The 16,188-nt window shown below is 41.8% G+C and overlaps 1 protein-coding gene across 3 annotated transcripts in view; it reads right to left on the minus strand.

Annotated features, from left to right (window-relative positions):
- The window catches only part of LOC311244524 (cullin-3), a 100,523-nt gene that overhangs the window by 20,394 nt on the left and 63,941 nt on the right, over positions 1 to 16,188 (minus strand). For all 3 annotated transcript variants that reach the window (XM_084334075.1, XM_084334074.1, XM_084334076.1), the window contains 2 exons: positions 14,075 to 14,251; positions 3,376 to 3,546 (listed from right to left, as the gene is read on the minus strand). In XM_084334075.1, coding sequence (XP_084190201.1) covers positions 3,376 to 3,546; positions 14,075 to 14,251 — 348 coding nt within the window. The remainder of the gene's footprint in view (positions 1 to 3,375; positions 3,547 to 14,074; positions 14,252 to 16,188) is intronic.

The raw sequence follows: 16,188 nt of genomic DNA on the forward strand, positions 1-16,188 counted from the left end.
ACATCTTAACCCTTTCACTACCAAAGGGTTAACCCCTTTCACATCCACACTAACAAAGGGTTAACCCTTTCACTACCACACTAACAAAGGGTTAACCCTTTCACTACCACACTAACAAAGGGTTAACCCTTTCACTGCGACAATACAGACGGTTAACCCTTTCACTACCACACCACAAACGGTATGTAGTGTAGGGTTAACCTTCTGTAGTGTGGTAAGTGAAAGGGTTAAGCTTATAATATTTTACTACTAATTGGTGTAGTACAATTCCCACTCGGGGGCGAACAAGTTGCAGTGTGGTACATTTACACATTCTCTCTTCATTTTTTAACACACTTTTTAAGACCTGGACAGTAAATACCGTAATTCCTCTAATAGTAACCGGGTCTCAAATACAAGCCGGGTCTCTATTAATGGCCGGGTGCGCTCTTGAGCTAAGCAATTATAAGCCGGCCTCCTAATACAAGCCGGGTTACTAATATACTGAGCTGCATACTGAGCTAGTTACTTGATTTCACTTTGAAAACGTTGAAATGACCAGTGACCACCTGTAATTGCACTGTTTACTATTTCATACAGTACTTGGTTTCAATAAATGAACCCAGTACATTTTACTGGGTTCAAACTGACACAAAATGTTGATTTATTCATTATGATCCGTTTGGAAATTTGAAATATAGGCCTCCCTCTTATACAGGCCTCCTCCTAATACAAGCCTGGTACCCGCTTCAGTTGAAACAAATACAAGCCGGGGTTACTATTAGAGGAATTACGGTAGTCTAAAATCACTTTTCAGACTCCAGAGCTGCAGGGAACCTTGAGAGTAAAAGAGCAGCAATAAAAAGGACAGACACACACACACTGCATGAAACCCGGAGAGTAAAAGAGCAGCAATAAAAGGGACACACACACGAAACTAGAGATGTTCCAATACCATTTTTTCCTTTCCGATCCCCGAGACTTGGGTATAGGCTGATACCAAGTACTGAACCGATACCAGTGCATAATTTTTTTTGTATTTATATATATTATAAAAAAATATATATATAATTTTTTTTTACAGATACTGTTTTACATAATCCGTTTCTTTTAGTAATAACTAGAAAGTAATGGTATTTATTCAACAACAGGTGATTGTATAGATTCGTATCATTAATTGACAACTGTGCTCAATGAGTTAGGGCATTTGCCATGTTGTGGGAATACTATGACTAGCTTGTGGTGATTAGACATAATTCACCCACAGAACTGTTGTTGGAACATCCGGGTTGTACAGTAGGTGGCGGTATGCGCCTTTCTATGGTTGCGACCCGCCATTATCCCCCATAGAAGAAGAAGAAGTTGTTGGGACATTGTACGTTGGACTATCCTGAAGGCACCGGTTCAGTTAACTAGTAACGAGACGGGTGTATGTTGTGAATTTCGATGCCCAATAAATATTCAACATTCTCTTTTGAGACTCCGCCTCAGACTCTTATCCTTTGGCACTTGGAACTTGCTGTACTTTGCTTGCAGGTCTGCAGCCATTATTGCTGGATTATGAATAGCCCCAACGTTAGCCAAGGTACCGTTATCAAGCTAAGCTAGCTGACCTAGCTCGTCTTCCTTGCAAGGTTTTCACATTGACATTAATAACGTTAGTCGGCTAACGCTAGTAAGTAGCTACTTGGCTTAAATACGATTCACCGTGGGTGCATTATAAGGGTTCTTACACCTTTTCCAAAGCAAAATTCAAGCACTTTTCAAGCATTTTCAAGGTGCCTTTTCAAGCTTTTCCAGCATCTTATGCGGCTGTGGTAAATTAAATATTTACACAAAATGATAATTTCACTTCTTCCATCACATTAAATCAGATGTTATTGTGCTATAAACAACCAAAATGATGTAGACATGGCATCCTATATAACCTGGCTGAGCCAATATGAAACAATCACTCAAATAATCACCAGATGAAACTTAAATTTCAATCAAATATTTACTGAGCAAAATAAGAGAACAGACTTTGAGGTAGGCAGTCAATCAGCTCCTTGAGCTTTAAAATGTACCGGTATACAAAATCAAATCAACCTAGAATTTTTATATACCCCCCCCCCCCCCCCCCACAGTGGTGTGTCCAGTTGGTACGTCCCAGCAGGGACCAGGATGTAAGCTATATGATGCCCATGTTATTGGTTGCAATACAGACGCACAGTTGACACACGCTCTAGTCTCCTCTCTTGTTATTTCACACAAACAGCTACCCCTAGTAGCTGGCTTCTTATGTTGCCGCCGACATATCCTACAGAACATTCCTTAAAATAGAAAGAATTGATTTGCTTGTTAGCCATGTTGATCACAGCGAAACCACAGCTCCGATGCATAATGGCGTTAGCTAAGCGAAACTTGTTTTAAGGTAAATTGGCTTTCAGTGTGTCAAAACGCTCTGACCGAAGACTGAGTCAGTTTATCAGAGCGGAGCAGATTTTCAGAGTGAATTTATTAACTCACCTTACGGTGTGGCTTGTCGTTGTCAACATGAACAATAAACATAGCCGTCTGTGGCAACGCTAGCTCACTAGCTTGCTGACGTTTTAAAAAAAGAAATAAGCTTGCTAACGTTAGCTCACTAACGTTACTGGGATTAAAGCAAGCTTTCAGGAGGGGCGGGGGTGCCGTGGCGAGGCTCGAGAGAGGACTCCTTCATTTAACGTGAAAGCAATTAGGCGCTCTCCGAATTTTATTTGTTTATCTAAAATCCTAACTATTAAGTCAGATAGCGATTTATTATGAAAGTATATACAGTGCAATTACAATTTCAATAACTTTCCAGCACTTTATACACAATTCAAGCACATTTCAAACCTTGAAAACACCACATTGAAATACAAGCATTTTCAAGGATTTCCAGGACCCGTACGAACCCTGATTATTGTTGATAGACGGCCAGTGTCAAGTCCTGGAGAAAGGACAGGCGATCATCTGATTTGATGTAACGTTAAAGCGGATGTTGTTCCAACTAGCTAGCTTTTCAGCTGTTAATGCTACAGTATAATAACACCAGCAAGCGAAACACATCCGAGCTCCCCGTCACACCGCTCTATCGGGACAATGGAATTTAAGAAAGTGTATCTGCTGTTAAAATGACAAACAGCATTGACACTTTAATTCACGGTCAATTAAAAACACGTTCATTTTATAATCCTCACTCTCCGCAGGAGATAAATGACGTCATATGGGATCGGAGGCTAGACTTTCGCGTACTCGCCGATACCGATACCAGCATTTTAGGCTGTATCGGAGGCATTTCCGATACTGGTATCGGAACAACTCTACACAAAACCCTGAGAGTAAAAAAGCAGCAATAAAAGGGACACACATACACTGCACGGCTCTCACCTTGAGCTTGGAGATCATGTTCTTCTCAGAGTCGTCGGAGACACTCTTGTTGGTGAGCAGCCTGCGGGCCAGGTGCTGCTTGTAGTACCGCTCGAACACATCCTTCTCCTGCATGAAGCGGAACAGCACCATGGCCTTGTCCAGGATCGACTCCACCTCCTGCTCCGTCAGCTGCAACACAAGGTAGTGAAAGGGTTAACCTTCTGTAGGGTGGTAGTGAAAGGGTTAACCGGCTGTAGTGTGGTAGTGAAAGGGTTAACCTTCTGTAGTGTGGTAGTGAAAGGGTTAACCGTCTGTAGTGTGGTAGTAAAAGGGTTAACCTTCTGTAGTGCGGTAGTGAAAGGTTAACCTTCTGTAGTGTGGTAGTGAAATGTTAACCTTCTGTAGTGTGGTAGTGAAAGGGTTAACCTTCTGTAGTGTGGTAGTGAAAGGGTTAACATTCTGTAGTGTGGTAGTGAAAGGTTAACCTTCTGTAGTGTGGCAGTGAAAGGGTTAACATTCTGTATTCTTGCAGTGAAAGGGTTAACCATCTGTAGTGTGGTAGTGAAAAGGTTAACCTTCTGTAGTGTGGCAGTGAAAGGGTTAACCTTCTGTAGTGTGGCAGTGAAAGGGTTAACACTGTGCAATAATAGTGCTCACCATTTATTTATATATTGGAACTTTTTAAACTTCAGCGCTAGGCGGTCGGATGGCGTAGCGGAGATTGCGTGGGTGGTAATCTGGCGTTGTGGACAGCGACACCTACAGGTCAGGTCTGGCTGCCTGCTCAGCGAAAGGCAGGAAAAGGTGAAGGCAGCGTGACCTCCCACGCGTTACACTTCACCAATGAGAGTCCTCGCTGCCAGGTGAAAAAAGAGCCACTGGCTGTCTCCACGTGTGTCGGAGGAAGCATGTGGTGGTCTTCAGGGTTCCCTTGTACCGACCAGTAGGAGGAACATGCGCACAACAACCAGGTAGGGGAGGGGGGAATTGGCATAACGACTAAAATTGGGATGGGGAGAAAAATAGAAAAATCAGGCGGAGAAAAAGGAGTAAAAAAAATAATAATAAGAAAAGAAAACGTCAGCGCTGACCTTCATTGTATTGGTTGTCCTTTTTAATCGCTTTTTATTGTCCATCAACTGCACTGAGCTACTGGATACCTGGATTTCCCCAAGGGGATGAATAAAGTATCCATCTATCTACCTCTTTCAGCTCCTTCCCTCAGGGAGGAGATACCGGTCCATACATGCCAAGAGTACAAGATTTAAGAACAGCTTTTTCCCCCCAAGCAGTCAGACTGTTAAATACTCATTGACTGTCCTCTCACATGCACCATGCACTTACCACTGCACTTGATAATCTCTGATTACCACCCATCATGCACTTTATTATTTAAAATATTCCGTTATGTACAGTGTTATGTGTTCATGTATGTATTAGGGATGCCCGATCACGTTTTTTGCCACCGATACCGATCACCGATCGTCGTGAGCATTATCGGCCGATACCGATCGGTTTTGATAATTTATTTTTTTATTATTTTATATAAAAAAAATAATTTTTTTATAAAATATATATATTATAAAATTAGACTTGTACTTGTATTATCTGCGAGACAACGCCACCACGCAACAAGCTCCACTGTCTGTGTACTCGAGTAGCCTCCAGCTACGGCCAGGATTCTCCTGCGCTGCAGCTGGACCCTATACTCGAGTAGCCTCGAGCTACGGCCAGGATTCTCCTGCGCTGCAGCTGGGCCCTATTGGTATAACGTTACTGTGCTTTGGTCATATCACATTCAACATGCCCTCAGCTCAAATACGCGTCGAATCAGTGTTATAAGACATTGATATCAGGAGCTATCTGTAGCTACTGCTAGCCGGATATATAACGTTAATATTTAGTATATTTTAGTTCAATGGGACATTTCGTTTTGAACAGTGAACTAACTTGCGCTAACATGAGCTAACAGAGGTATCATACACGTCTCTACTAGACTATTGCTGGAGCATTTGTTGCCATCAGTCGCTAGCCGGCTAGATACCGTTCGGTTAGACAATGCCTCATCATGTATTAAACTAAAAATGAATAGTTGACTGGGTCATTTTGTAACGGTAGCTAACGTTAGCTCAGGGAGACGCCGTCCTCCCGTCCCACTAGACTAGACTAGACTAGACCCGTGTTTACATGCGTGCGGGAGGGGCTGGAGGGATGAGCAGACACCGCACCACCCGGTGTCTGAGACAGAACTCAGCGAGTGAGATCGGTTTTGACGATCGGCGAAAATAAAGCATTATCACCGATCGCATATTTATACTGATTATCGGCCGATAACGATCGGTGGCCGATCGATCGGGGGCATCCCTAGTATGTATATATGTACTACAGTCTGTGGGAGCTCCCCTGAAATTTCGTTGTATACTGTGCAATGACGATTAAAAGTCTATTATATTCTATTCTATCCATTAGTGTTGTCAAAAATATCGAAAGATCGATACATATCGATTCTGAATATTTAAAACGGTTTCAATACTCATTTCCCGAAATATCTATACGTTCTGCAGTATCGATACCAGCTGGCTTGCGCGCAGTGTTCTACCGCAAGTTGTTGACAGACGCACGCTGTTGCAGAGCGCTTGGCCCTCCTCCTCCTCCGCTGCAGCCCTCCCCCTCGCAGACCTGTCTTCAGTTTGTAAACAAAGATTTTAGCTCCGAAGATAGCTAGTGCCTCCGCAACTTGTGCTTGTGGATAAAGAAAACAGCAGAAGTGCTGTTTGGAAGTACTTCGGGTTTGAAGTAAACGACGAAGGAAAAGCTAAAGCCCATTTGCAAGCGTTGTTACAGAGCAGTGCCAACGATACAGCTATTAGCTAACGTTAGCTAGTCGTTCCTCCGTTAGCTTATGCTAGCTAGCTGGCCACCTTTATAATTACTTCATGGAAAACGGAGTAACGTTAAGTCGAGTTCATTCATACTACACTAGTACACGTATGAACTCGACATAACGTTACCCCGTTTCCATGAAGTGTTTAATTAGCAGCAATCTTGTTGAAAATGTAACGTTAATAAATGCTCCGGAGATCGATCGATCTCCGGAGCATTTATTAACGTTACATTTTCAACAAGATTGCTGCTAATTAAACACTTCTCTCTCTCGCCGCCATGAAAATTGTTGTAGTCGTTTTAACCAAATAAAAAGCAGCAGCACTATTGCATAACTGAGTCATGTTTGCTATGTATTTCTTTCTTTAGGGGAGTTTGTTTCACAGTTTTAGCATGATGTTTTATAGATGGCTAGGTTAAACAGGTTTTTGTTTTTAAGAGGGGTTTGATTTAGGCTACGTTTAGACAGAGAGAGTCTGAACAGAAACCGCAAAAGTAATCTTGCGGTCTCACTTTTAATTTTGCGTTTAGACTAGCGTTTTGGGATGGAATTCTCCGTGCAGACGAGGCTGTAACGACTCGAGACGACTGAGCCCCGCTGTCACACGATTGACGCATATGTCACATGACGTGCTGTGAAGACCCGCCCTACTCTGCCTCTGATTCGCAGACTGTGGGTGGGGAATGTGATTGGACCAAAGCAGAGTCACTCACAGACAGTGGGTCCAGTCAAGTTGTGATAGCCGCGGGACAGATTCTTGTGTATTTAAAAGTACTGCCAATGTAGCCTTCAGGTGATCGCCATGGATAGAATCAGACATGCTTTGTTTACGCTTCTAGGCTACTGGCGCATGCCTGTGATGTAAGCAGTACGCGCGACGAGAGCCTTTTGTATTTTATTTTTTTATTCTTTTTTAAAACAAACATATAAACAAACATGACAACACACGATAAGATATACAAGCATTAATTGTCAGGGCACATCCAATGAGATCACATTTTGGTTAGTTGTTTTATATAAGATATACCCATAATACCTGTTATCTAAAAAAAAACCCTACATACATATGCTCAGCTCGAACCCCCCCCTCCCGGACCCCACCTTGAGAAGTACCTCCACTATCCCTCGCACCTAACCAGACACTACCATTATAAGCTAGCTTTTATTCTCTCCACCACTTCTAACCACATTGACATTTTGGATTCATTGAGACCCAGAATTCTTGCTGTAGATATTTCATGGTAAATTACATCGAGATATGTAAGAAACCAAACTTTACGGCACATTTTTTCCGGTTGAAACCAGCGTGATGCGATCAGCTTTTTGGCTACTGTGATACCCGATAAAACCAATCTCTTTAGCTGTGGATTCACTGCAAACTCAAAAACATCATTCAACAGCAATACCGAGGGGTGTACAGGTATATTCCAAGATACGAGTTTTGATATTTGTTGGGTCACATCTTTCCAGAATGCCTTAACTGGTGAGCAGTCCCAATACATGTGCATAAATGTCCCTTCGTCCCCATTTGTACATTGGGTGCATTTGGAATCTTGTTTGAGCCCCATTCGGCACAGTCTTATAGGAGTCAAGTATGTCCTGTGAATATAGTTAAGATTGATTTGTTGATGATCCGGGTTCCTTGATGTAAGTCGGACATTTGCCCAGGCTCCTTGCCAATCAAAGTCATTTTCCAGGTCTGGTATATCCCTCCTCCAGACAGAGTCAAGTTGGAGGGTTTCATACGAGGACGTTAGTAATTGATGATAAAATTCTGAAACAAAACCTCTCGATGTCTCTCTTGAGTAGAAGAATTTGTGGTATCTGTGGTGTTCAATTGGTCTGTCTAATGGAACACCGTGAGACTTCAAACATAGCTCTAACTGTTTGTGAAAAAGCCATGTGGACTTGGTGAGATTAAATTTTTTGCGTATTTCTTTATCACTACAAAAACCCTGTTTGTTAAAAATATCCCCTAATGAGTGTATGCCTTGCTTTTCCCATATAGGGAATCTTATAGGTCGTTTTCCAATTAAGAGAGCATTGTTATTGAATAAGGGAGTATGGTTGTGCCATTCTTGTGGGTTAGGATTTTTTTTTTGTGATTCACGCCATATCCGGATCGCATGAGTAATTATGGGGCCAAATTTTCGTTCACAGTGCTTGATTGGTAGTTTAGTGTGTGCTATGTCCTTCAGTCTATGTGGGGCTACTATGTTTTCTTCTATTTTCCTCCAAGATGCTAATGCTTGGGAGTCAAACCATGTTGTCAATGGACTTAATGAGTACGCCTTAAAATATAGGAAAAAATCTGGAAATGCCATGCCACCATCTGCTTTATTTCTCTGTGCGGTGGATCTTTTTATACGTGGTGGTTTGTTATTCCAAATAAATTTGTATGTGGAGGAGTGTAATCTTTTCCAGTAACCCTCTGGAGGGGGTAACGGTAGCATTGAACAGAAGAAGTTGATTTTAGGTAGTACATCCATCTTAACTATTGATATCCGTGCTTGTACTGTGTTCTTAAGTTTTGCCCATCTATCAAGGTCGTCTTTGATTTTGTTTTGGATTTTTGTGTAGTTGTGCTTCACCGTTTGTCTTATGGTAGGGAATATTTCCACTCCCAAGCATCTGAAATGTTTTACCATCGGTATCTGTCCTGGGAGGGTTGTATCTTTTTTTGCAGGGGTGTTAAGTGGAAGGAAAGCCGACTTCGGCCAATTTATCTTAAATCCCGATAAATCACCAAAGTCCTCAATCAACTTGAGCAGATGAGGCAATGTGGTGTTGGGGTTTTTCATGAACAATATTACATCGTCCGCATATAAACAAATTTTTTGTTGTGTGCCCTTGATTACGATAGGATTGTGATTGTCTTATATATTGTGCTAACGGCTCTAATGATAGATTGAACAGACCGGGACTAAGAGGGCAACCTTGTCTGGCTGAGCGCGATACCGGAAAGATATCGGAGATGATTGTGCCTGTTATAATCATGGCCGATGGGTCTTTGTATAATACTTTAATCATATCGATGAATCCTTTTCCTAACCCCATCCTTTCTAGCACTGCCCACAGATACGACCATTCCAGCCTGTCAAAGGCCTTCATAGCATCCAGGGACAGTATCGCCTTAGGTATGGTATCCTCTTTGTCGGCATCAAGTACGTGCAGTATACGTCTTATGTTCTCAGTGATCAGGCGGCCTCCTATGAAGCCAGTTTGGTCCGGGTGAACTAAAGACGTCATATGCTTTTGTAATCTGATGGCTAATACCTTAGAGTACAGTTTGATATCTGTTCCGAGGAGGCTTACAGGTCTATAACTACCGCACTCGTTGGGGTCTTTGTCTTTTTTAAGGAGGACTGTTATGAGTGCAATATTGTCGGTTTTATGGAAGTTCCCCTCTTTGACTGAGTATAAGATCATATTTAGTAATAAGGGGCCAATTATGTCCCAACAAGAAAGGTACATTTCTGATGGGAAACCGTCTCTTCCTGGAGCCTTACCACTTTTCATTGCGGTTATGGCCATCTTGAGTTCCTCTAGTGTGATCGGTATTTCTAACTGTTTAGCGTCATCCTCTGAAAGTTTAGGGAGAATAATTTGATTAAGAAATGTGTCCATTTTGTTTTGATCGAAGGTCATTTCTGATTTATATAAATCGGAGTAGAATACTTTGAATGTATCGTTTATTTTTACCGGATCTGTTACAAGTACTTGTTGTGCTCTAATGGTAGTTATATCTGCAAATGTTGCATTAATTCTTAATCGCATGGCTAATAGGTGGCTGGGTTTGGAACCATGAGAGTACTGCTGTTGTCTTGTGCTGCGTATTTGTATTTCCGATTGTTGTCTGTATATGTCATTGATCTCTATTTTTAGTACGTTAACTTGATTTTCTAGTCGAGTTGAGTTGTTGTATTTCAGAGAATTAAATAACGTTGAGTAAAGCGTTTCCAGCTCATCCAGTTTTGTGTTTTGATTCTTGCGCATTTTGGAGGAAAAGCTATCCGTGAAGTCTTTGATCATTCCCTTTACCGACATCCATATTATTCTGGGGTCTTGCACCGAGTTTGTATTCACCCGTTGGAATACTATAAGAGCTTCTTTGAGTTGTGTAATGAATTCCTTGTTGTTAAGCAGCAACGAGTTAAATCGCCATCTTGGGGCTCGGGAGGATAGTATACCAAATGTACCTTTAAGGAGTAAATAACAGTGATCTGATAGTGCGTTGGGTATCATTTCCACTTCATAATTATCAAATAGTTTCTGTGATGCAAAGACATAATCTATTCTGGATAGTGTCTTATGTCTCGCAGATCGACAAGAGTACTTTCGGGTCGTGGGGTTAAGTAACCGCCATAAGTCCTTTACACCTGTAATCTTTGACCAATCCTTTAATGCCTTCGATGAATTCTTTTGTTCGCTGGAAAAGGCGAGGTAAGATTTGTCTATCCTTGGGTTCCAGATGGCATTAAAATCCGCTCCTATTATAAATGAGTAATCGGGAATGTCTAACATTGCATTGGTTAGTGTAGTGAAGAAATCTTCTTCGTACAAATTTGGGGCGTATACCGCTATCAACGCTATTTTCCTGTTCTTATGTTCAATCTTAGCTATAGTTATCCGACCTTCTACATCAGACCATACTCCCTTTAGTACAATATTCAACTTACGTTTAACGACTATTGCTACACCCCGAGTTCTCGTACCAATAGAGGAGTGACTGATATTATGGTATATGTTGTCCGCTAATTTACCTATGTCTTTCCCTAGAATGTGTGTTTCGCTTAGCAGAGCAATGTCCACATGTTCTTTTTTCATCAGTGTGAGCACGCTTTTGCGTTTAAGTTGGTTATTTATTCCCCCGGTGTTCCATATCATTATATTCAAACTAGCCATAGTCTATACATGTTGCATTGTAATTTTTGGTAATGCTTCTAGAGTGCGAGGCAATACTAGATATACTTCCCACTAGTGAGGTCCCGTTGAGAGCCGAGCTTAAAAACATACATATATACAAATAAAAATCCCCTACCCTTCCCTCCCACCGAGAGTCGTACAGGATTGTGTTCCATGAACACAACCTTTGCGTATGACTCTCTCCCTTGCACCACCGGATATCCCAGAATGATCCAATTATCCTTAACATTCCTATGTATACCATAGGATCTAACACTCTAAATTCTACCATAAGTAGAATGTCGACTGTGGCTTGGCCACTTACCCGTAAAAAATAAATAAATAAAAATTTAAATGAGATAAACTAAAAATAAAGACCAAAAATAAGCTTCAATTGTCATGCCTTAATCACTTACATTTTATATGAACTTGTAATTTATAGTAATTTATAGTAACCCATGAATAATATGAAGGTATTGAACTGAAGAGAGAGCCTCAATAAATCAGAGAGAGCGGATGAAAAAGAACGAAAAAAAAAAAAACAAGTAAAAGGAAGAGAACATTAACTTAGATCTTAAAAGAGCATTGCTATGCTTAAACATCTAAAGTATTAATTGGAGAAGTAGTGAAATTATTTCCCATTAATAAAAAAACAATTTTTAAATACGTATATGCAGCATTTCCCCCGACCGGGGTGGGCGATGATCGTTGTGTAGAGTGATCTTTCAGCCGGCCGGCTATGATGGCTCTGTGGTTTTGCATCTAGATAGCTGTTGATTATTCCCCCGAGGGGCTTCTGGTAGAATGAATGACCACGTATTGCTGATATTCCAGAATGTTCCATATATCAAAGAATGCTTCGATGTTCTAGATTATTCCAATATGTCATTTTTACATTGTCTGAATGTTCCAGTATGTTCTGGAGTGTTCCAATCTTAAATCCAATATGTCCGCAATAATATACACGTCGGGGAAAGTATTCAAAAACTCTGAGCACGTAGGTCTCTCTGTCCCAAATCCTTGATTATTAAAGGTTGTACTATATGGTGACCTTGCATAACTGAGATTTAAAAGGCCATTTATACATTAATCTGCTCCTGTTCAGACAGGAATTTGGCTGCCTCTTCAGGCGATTTGAGGAGAACTTTTGCTCCTTGTTTGTCGACGGCGCGAAGTATTGCAGGGTATATTAGTAGGGGTCTGTATTTCCCCAGGTATAGTTGAGACATCACCGTCTTGAACTTGGCACGCAGTTCCACTACCTCACGACAATAATCTTCAAAGCAGTGTATTGGTACCTCCATGTGTTTCAGATTGCCTTTCATCCTGCGAATTCCACGCATAATCATTTCTTTTATTCTGACTTGGCGCAGTACAACTAATATCACTCTGGGCTTAGCGTTGCTGTCACTGGAGCGGGGTCCCAATCTGAAGCTCTCATCCACCTCCGGTATTTTAGGAAGGATTCCTGTTCCCAAGATTTTCTGTAATTCTGTGGCAAACTCTTCAGGGTTTTCACATCTCACTGATTCGTCCAGACCGACAATGCGAATATTCAGCCTGCGTTTTTGATATTCCATCTCGAATATTTTGGCTTTCTGTTCTTTATTGATTCGCGTGAGCTCCTCCGTTATTTCGCTGAGCTCCGTCTTGATTTCATTGTAGTTCCCCTTCATCTCGGCAGTTAGGTTAACTGTGTTAGCCTCTACTTCCTTGTAGATGTGAGTGAATTTGATTTCGTGGGCTTCCACTACTTTCTCCAGAGCCTCGGTGCGTTTATTCTGTGCTTCGGCGTCCGCTCTCAGCGCATCAATTTTGCCTTCAATAGATTCTTTAATAGCATCTACTTTTTGAGTTATTATCTTCTGTGATTCTGTGATCATTTCCTCCATTCCCTCCATTCTCTTCTCCATTGTCTTCCCCATTTCTTCCATTTTCCGGATGATATGTTCGGTATCTGCGGAGGTCTTTGATGGGGTTGAACTTGAAGCGGCCTCTGTCGAGTCAATACTTTCTGCTGTCCGCTGTACGTATCCTGGGTCACGTAGCGGGATCTCTTCGACTAGTTTTTGGTCTTTCCCTAGGTTTTTCCTTGATGGCATCTCGATTCTTTTGGTCAATATAGTTAGTTGATAGTCTCAGTTGATATATGCGTCAAGTTTTAAACGCATTAATGGTATATAATTATGATTTTAAAACGAAAAAAAAAATAACGGGTGAGCAGCTGTGTCACATGCGACCTACTCCATTCTACAGCTAAACCGGAAGTCCTACGACGAGAGCCTTGACAACCCTTTCGTCATCGTTTTATGCGGTTTGACAGTTTAGATGAGAGCGCAAAGGTCTATCGTTTCTAGGGATTCCACCCTGGAAGGTAGTCTCACTTTTTTGCGGTTTCACCCTGTAAAAACGCTGTTTCCGTATAAACGAAAAGGCACATCCGATTTTTTTTTTTTGCGGATTCACCTGCTAGCGTTTCCGTCTAAACAGGGCCTTAGATTAGATAATTTAGTTATTTTTAAATGTCTGATCTAAAGATAAACAAAGGGTTTTAAAAGTGTTATATTTATCTTCTCTTATAGTACCAGAGAGAAGCTGAGCAACCAGCAACAAAGCAAAATTAGTTAATAAAAAAAAATATATATATATACATAGGCCTATATATATATATATATATTATTTTTTTTGTATCGAAAATGGTATCGAATATCGATACTTTTCAAGGTATCGAATCGAAGTCGAAATTCCAGTATCGTGAAAACACTACTATCTATATATCTATCTATTCACACAGCGGCCATTTTCCCAACCTGCGCGTAACACGAGCAAAATGGCTTCCGTTAAAACAAGCGCTTTCTAATTGGACTAACATCTAGTGTCGGTGGGTTAAATAGTGAAATAAACCAGTGATGTGATGGGGCTGCGTACCCCTTTCACCCCCTTCTTCAGCTTGTCGTCGATGAAGAGAGAGAGGTACTCTGGCGAGCGGGAGTTGAGGTTCAGGAAGTACTCAAAGTCCCCGGCGATGGTCTGCTTGAAGAGCCTGTCGTTGTTGAAGGACTCCAGGAGGAAACGGTCGAAGCGCGTCTTCAGATCCAGCAGGCCCTGCGGGGGGGGGGGGGGGGGGGGGGGGGAGGAGGAAGGGAGTGGGAGGAGGAGTTGATGTCACTGTGTGCATTGTTTGATATACAATAGTGATGCACCGATGTGAAAGTTGTGGCCGATACCGATAGCAAATATTAATATTGCTGTTCTGGCCGATACCGATATTTACCGATGTCGATATCTCTGTATAGAAAACACTTTTTTATGATAATCAAATAAAGAGCTATTTTCCAAAACGCATTTTCTTTTTTACTTTTGTAATTTATTTTCAGAAATTAGATATTTTTAAACAATTTAAGACCAAAACATGTTAAAAAATGTATTAATAATTATAAAAAAAGAAAAAAAAATCGGCCGATATTATATATATCGTGCATCACTAATATACAACCATGACTCCACTTTCACCTTCAGCTCTCTGATCTGCAAGTGGTGTAACAGTTCTCTGATCTGCAAGTGGTGTAACAGCTCTCTCTGGTCTGCAAGTGGTGTAACAGCTCTCTGATCTGCAAGTGGTGTAACAGCTCTCTGATCTGCAAGTGGTGTAACAGCTCTCTGATCTGCAAGTGGTGTAACAGTTCTCTGATCTGCAAGTGGTGTAACAGTTCTCTCTGATCTGCAAGTGGTGTAACAGCTCTCTCTGGTCTGCAAGTGGTGTAACAGCTCTCTCTCTCTGATCTGCAAGTGGTGTAACAGCTCTCTGATCTGCAAGTGGTGTAACAGTTCTCTCTGATCTGCAAGTGGTGTAACAGTTCTCTCTGATCTGCAAGTGGTGTAACAGTTCTCTGATCTGTAAGTGGTGTAACAGTTCTCTCTGATCTGCAAGTGGTGTAACAGTTCTCTGATCTGCAAGTGGTGTAACAGCTCTCTGATCTGCAAGTGGTGTAACAGCTCTCTGATCTGCAAGTGGTGTAACAGCTCTCTGATCTGCAAGTGGTGTAACAGCTCTCTGATCTGCAAGTGGTGTAACAGCTCTCTGATCTGCAAGTGGTGTAACAGCTCTCTGATCTGCAAGTGGTGTAACAGTTCTCTCTGATCTGCAAGTGGTGTAACAGCTCTCTGATCTGCAAGTGGTGTAACAGCTCTCTGATCTGCAAGTGGTGTAACAGCTCTCTGATCTGCAAGTGGTGTAACAGCTCTCTGATCTGCAAGTGGTGTAACAGCTCTCTCTGATCTGCAAGTGGTGTAACAGCTCTCTCTGATCTGCAAGTGGTGTAACAGCTCTCTGATCTGCAAGTGGTGTAACAGTTCTCTCTGATCTGCAAGTGGTGTAACAGTTCTCTCTGATCTGCAAGTGGTGTAACAGTTCTCTCTGATCTGCAAGTGGTGCAACAGTTCTCTCTGATCTGCAAGTGGTGTAACAGTTCTGATCTGCAAGTGGTGTAACAGTTCTCTCTGATCTGCAAGTGGTGTAACAGTTCTCTCTGATCTGCAAGTGGTGCAACAGTTCTCTCTGATCTGCAAGTGGTGTAACAGTTCTGATCTGCAAGTGGTGCAACAGTTCTCTCTGATCTGCAAGTGGTGTAACAGTTCTGATCTGCAAATGGTGTAACAGTTCTCTCTGATCTGCAAGTGGTGTAACAGTTCTCTCTGATCTGCAAGTGGTGTAACAGCTCTCTCTGATCTGCAAGTGGTGTAACAGCTCTCTCTGATCTGCAAGTGGTGTAACAGCTCTCTCTGATCTGCAAGTGGTGTAACAGTTCTCTCTGATCTGCAAGTGGTGTAACAGCTCTCTCTGATCTGCAAGTGGTGTAACAGTTCTCTCTGATCTGCAAGTGGTGTAACAGCTCTCTCTGATCTGCAAGTGGTGTAACAGCTCTCTCTGATCTGCAAGTGGTGTAACAGTTCTCTGATCTGCAAGTGGTGTAACAGCTCTCTCTGATCTGCAAGTGGTGTAACAGCTCCCTCTGATCTGCAAGTGGTGTAACAGCTCTCTC

This window comes from Notolepis coatsorum (assembly GCF_963971535.1).
Source record: "Notolepis coatsorum genome assembly, chromosome: 17".
Classification (NCBI taxonomy): Eukaryota; Metazoa; Chordata; class Actinopteri; order Aulopiformes; family Paralepididae; genus Notolepis; species Notolepis coatsorum.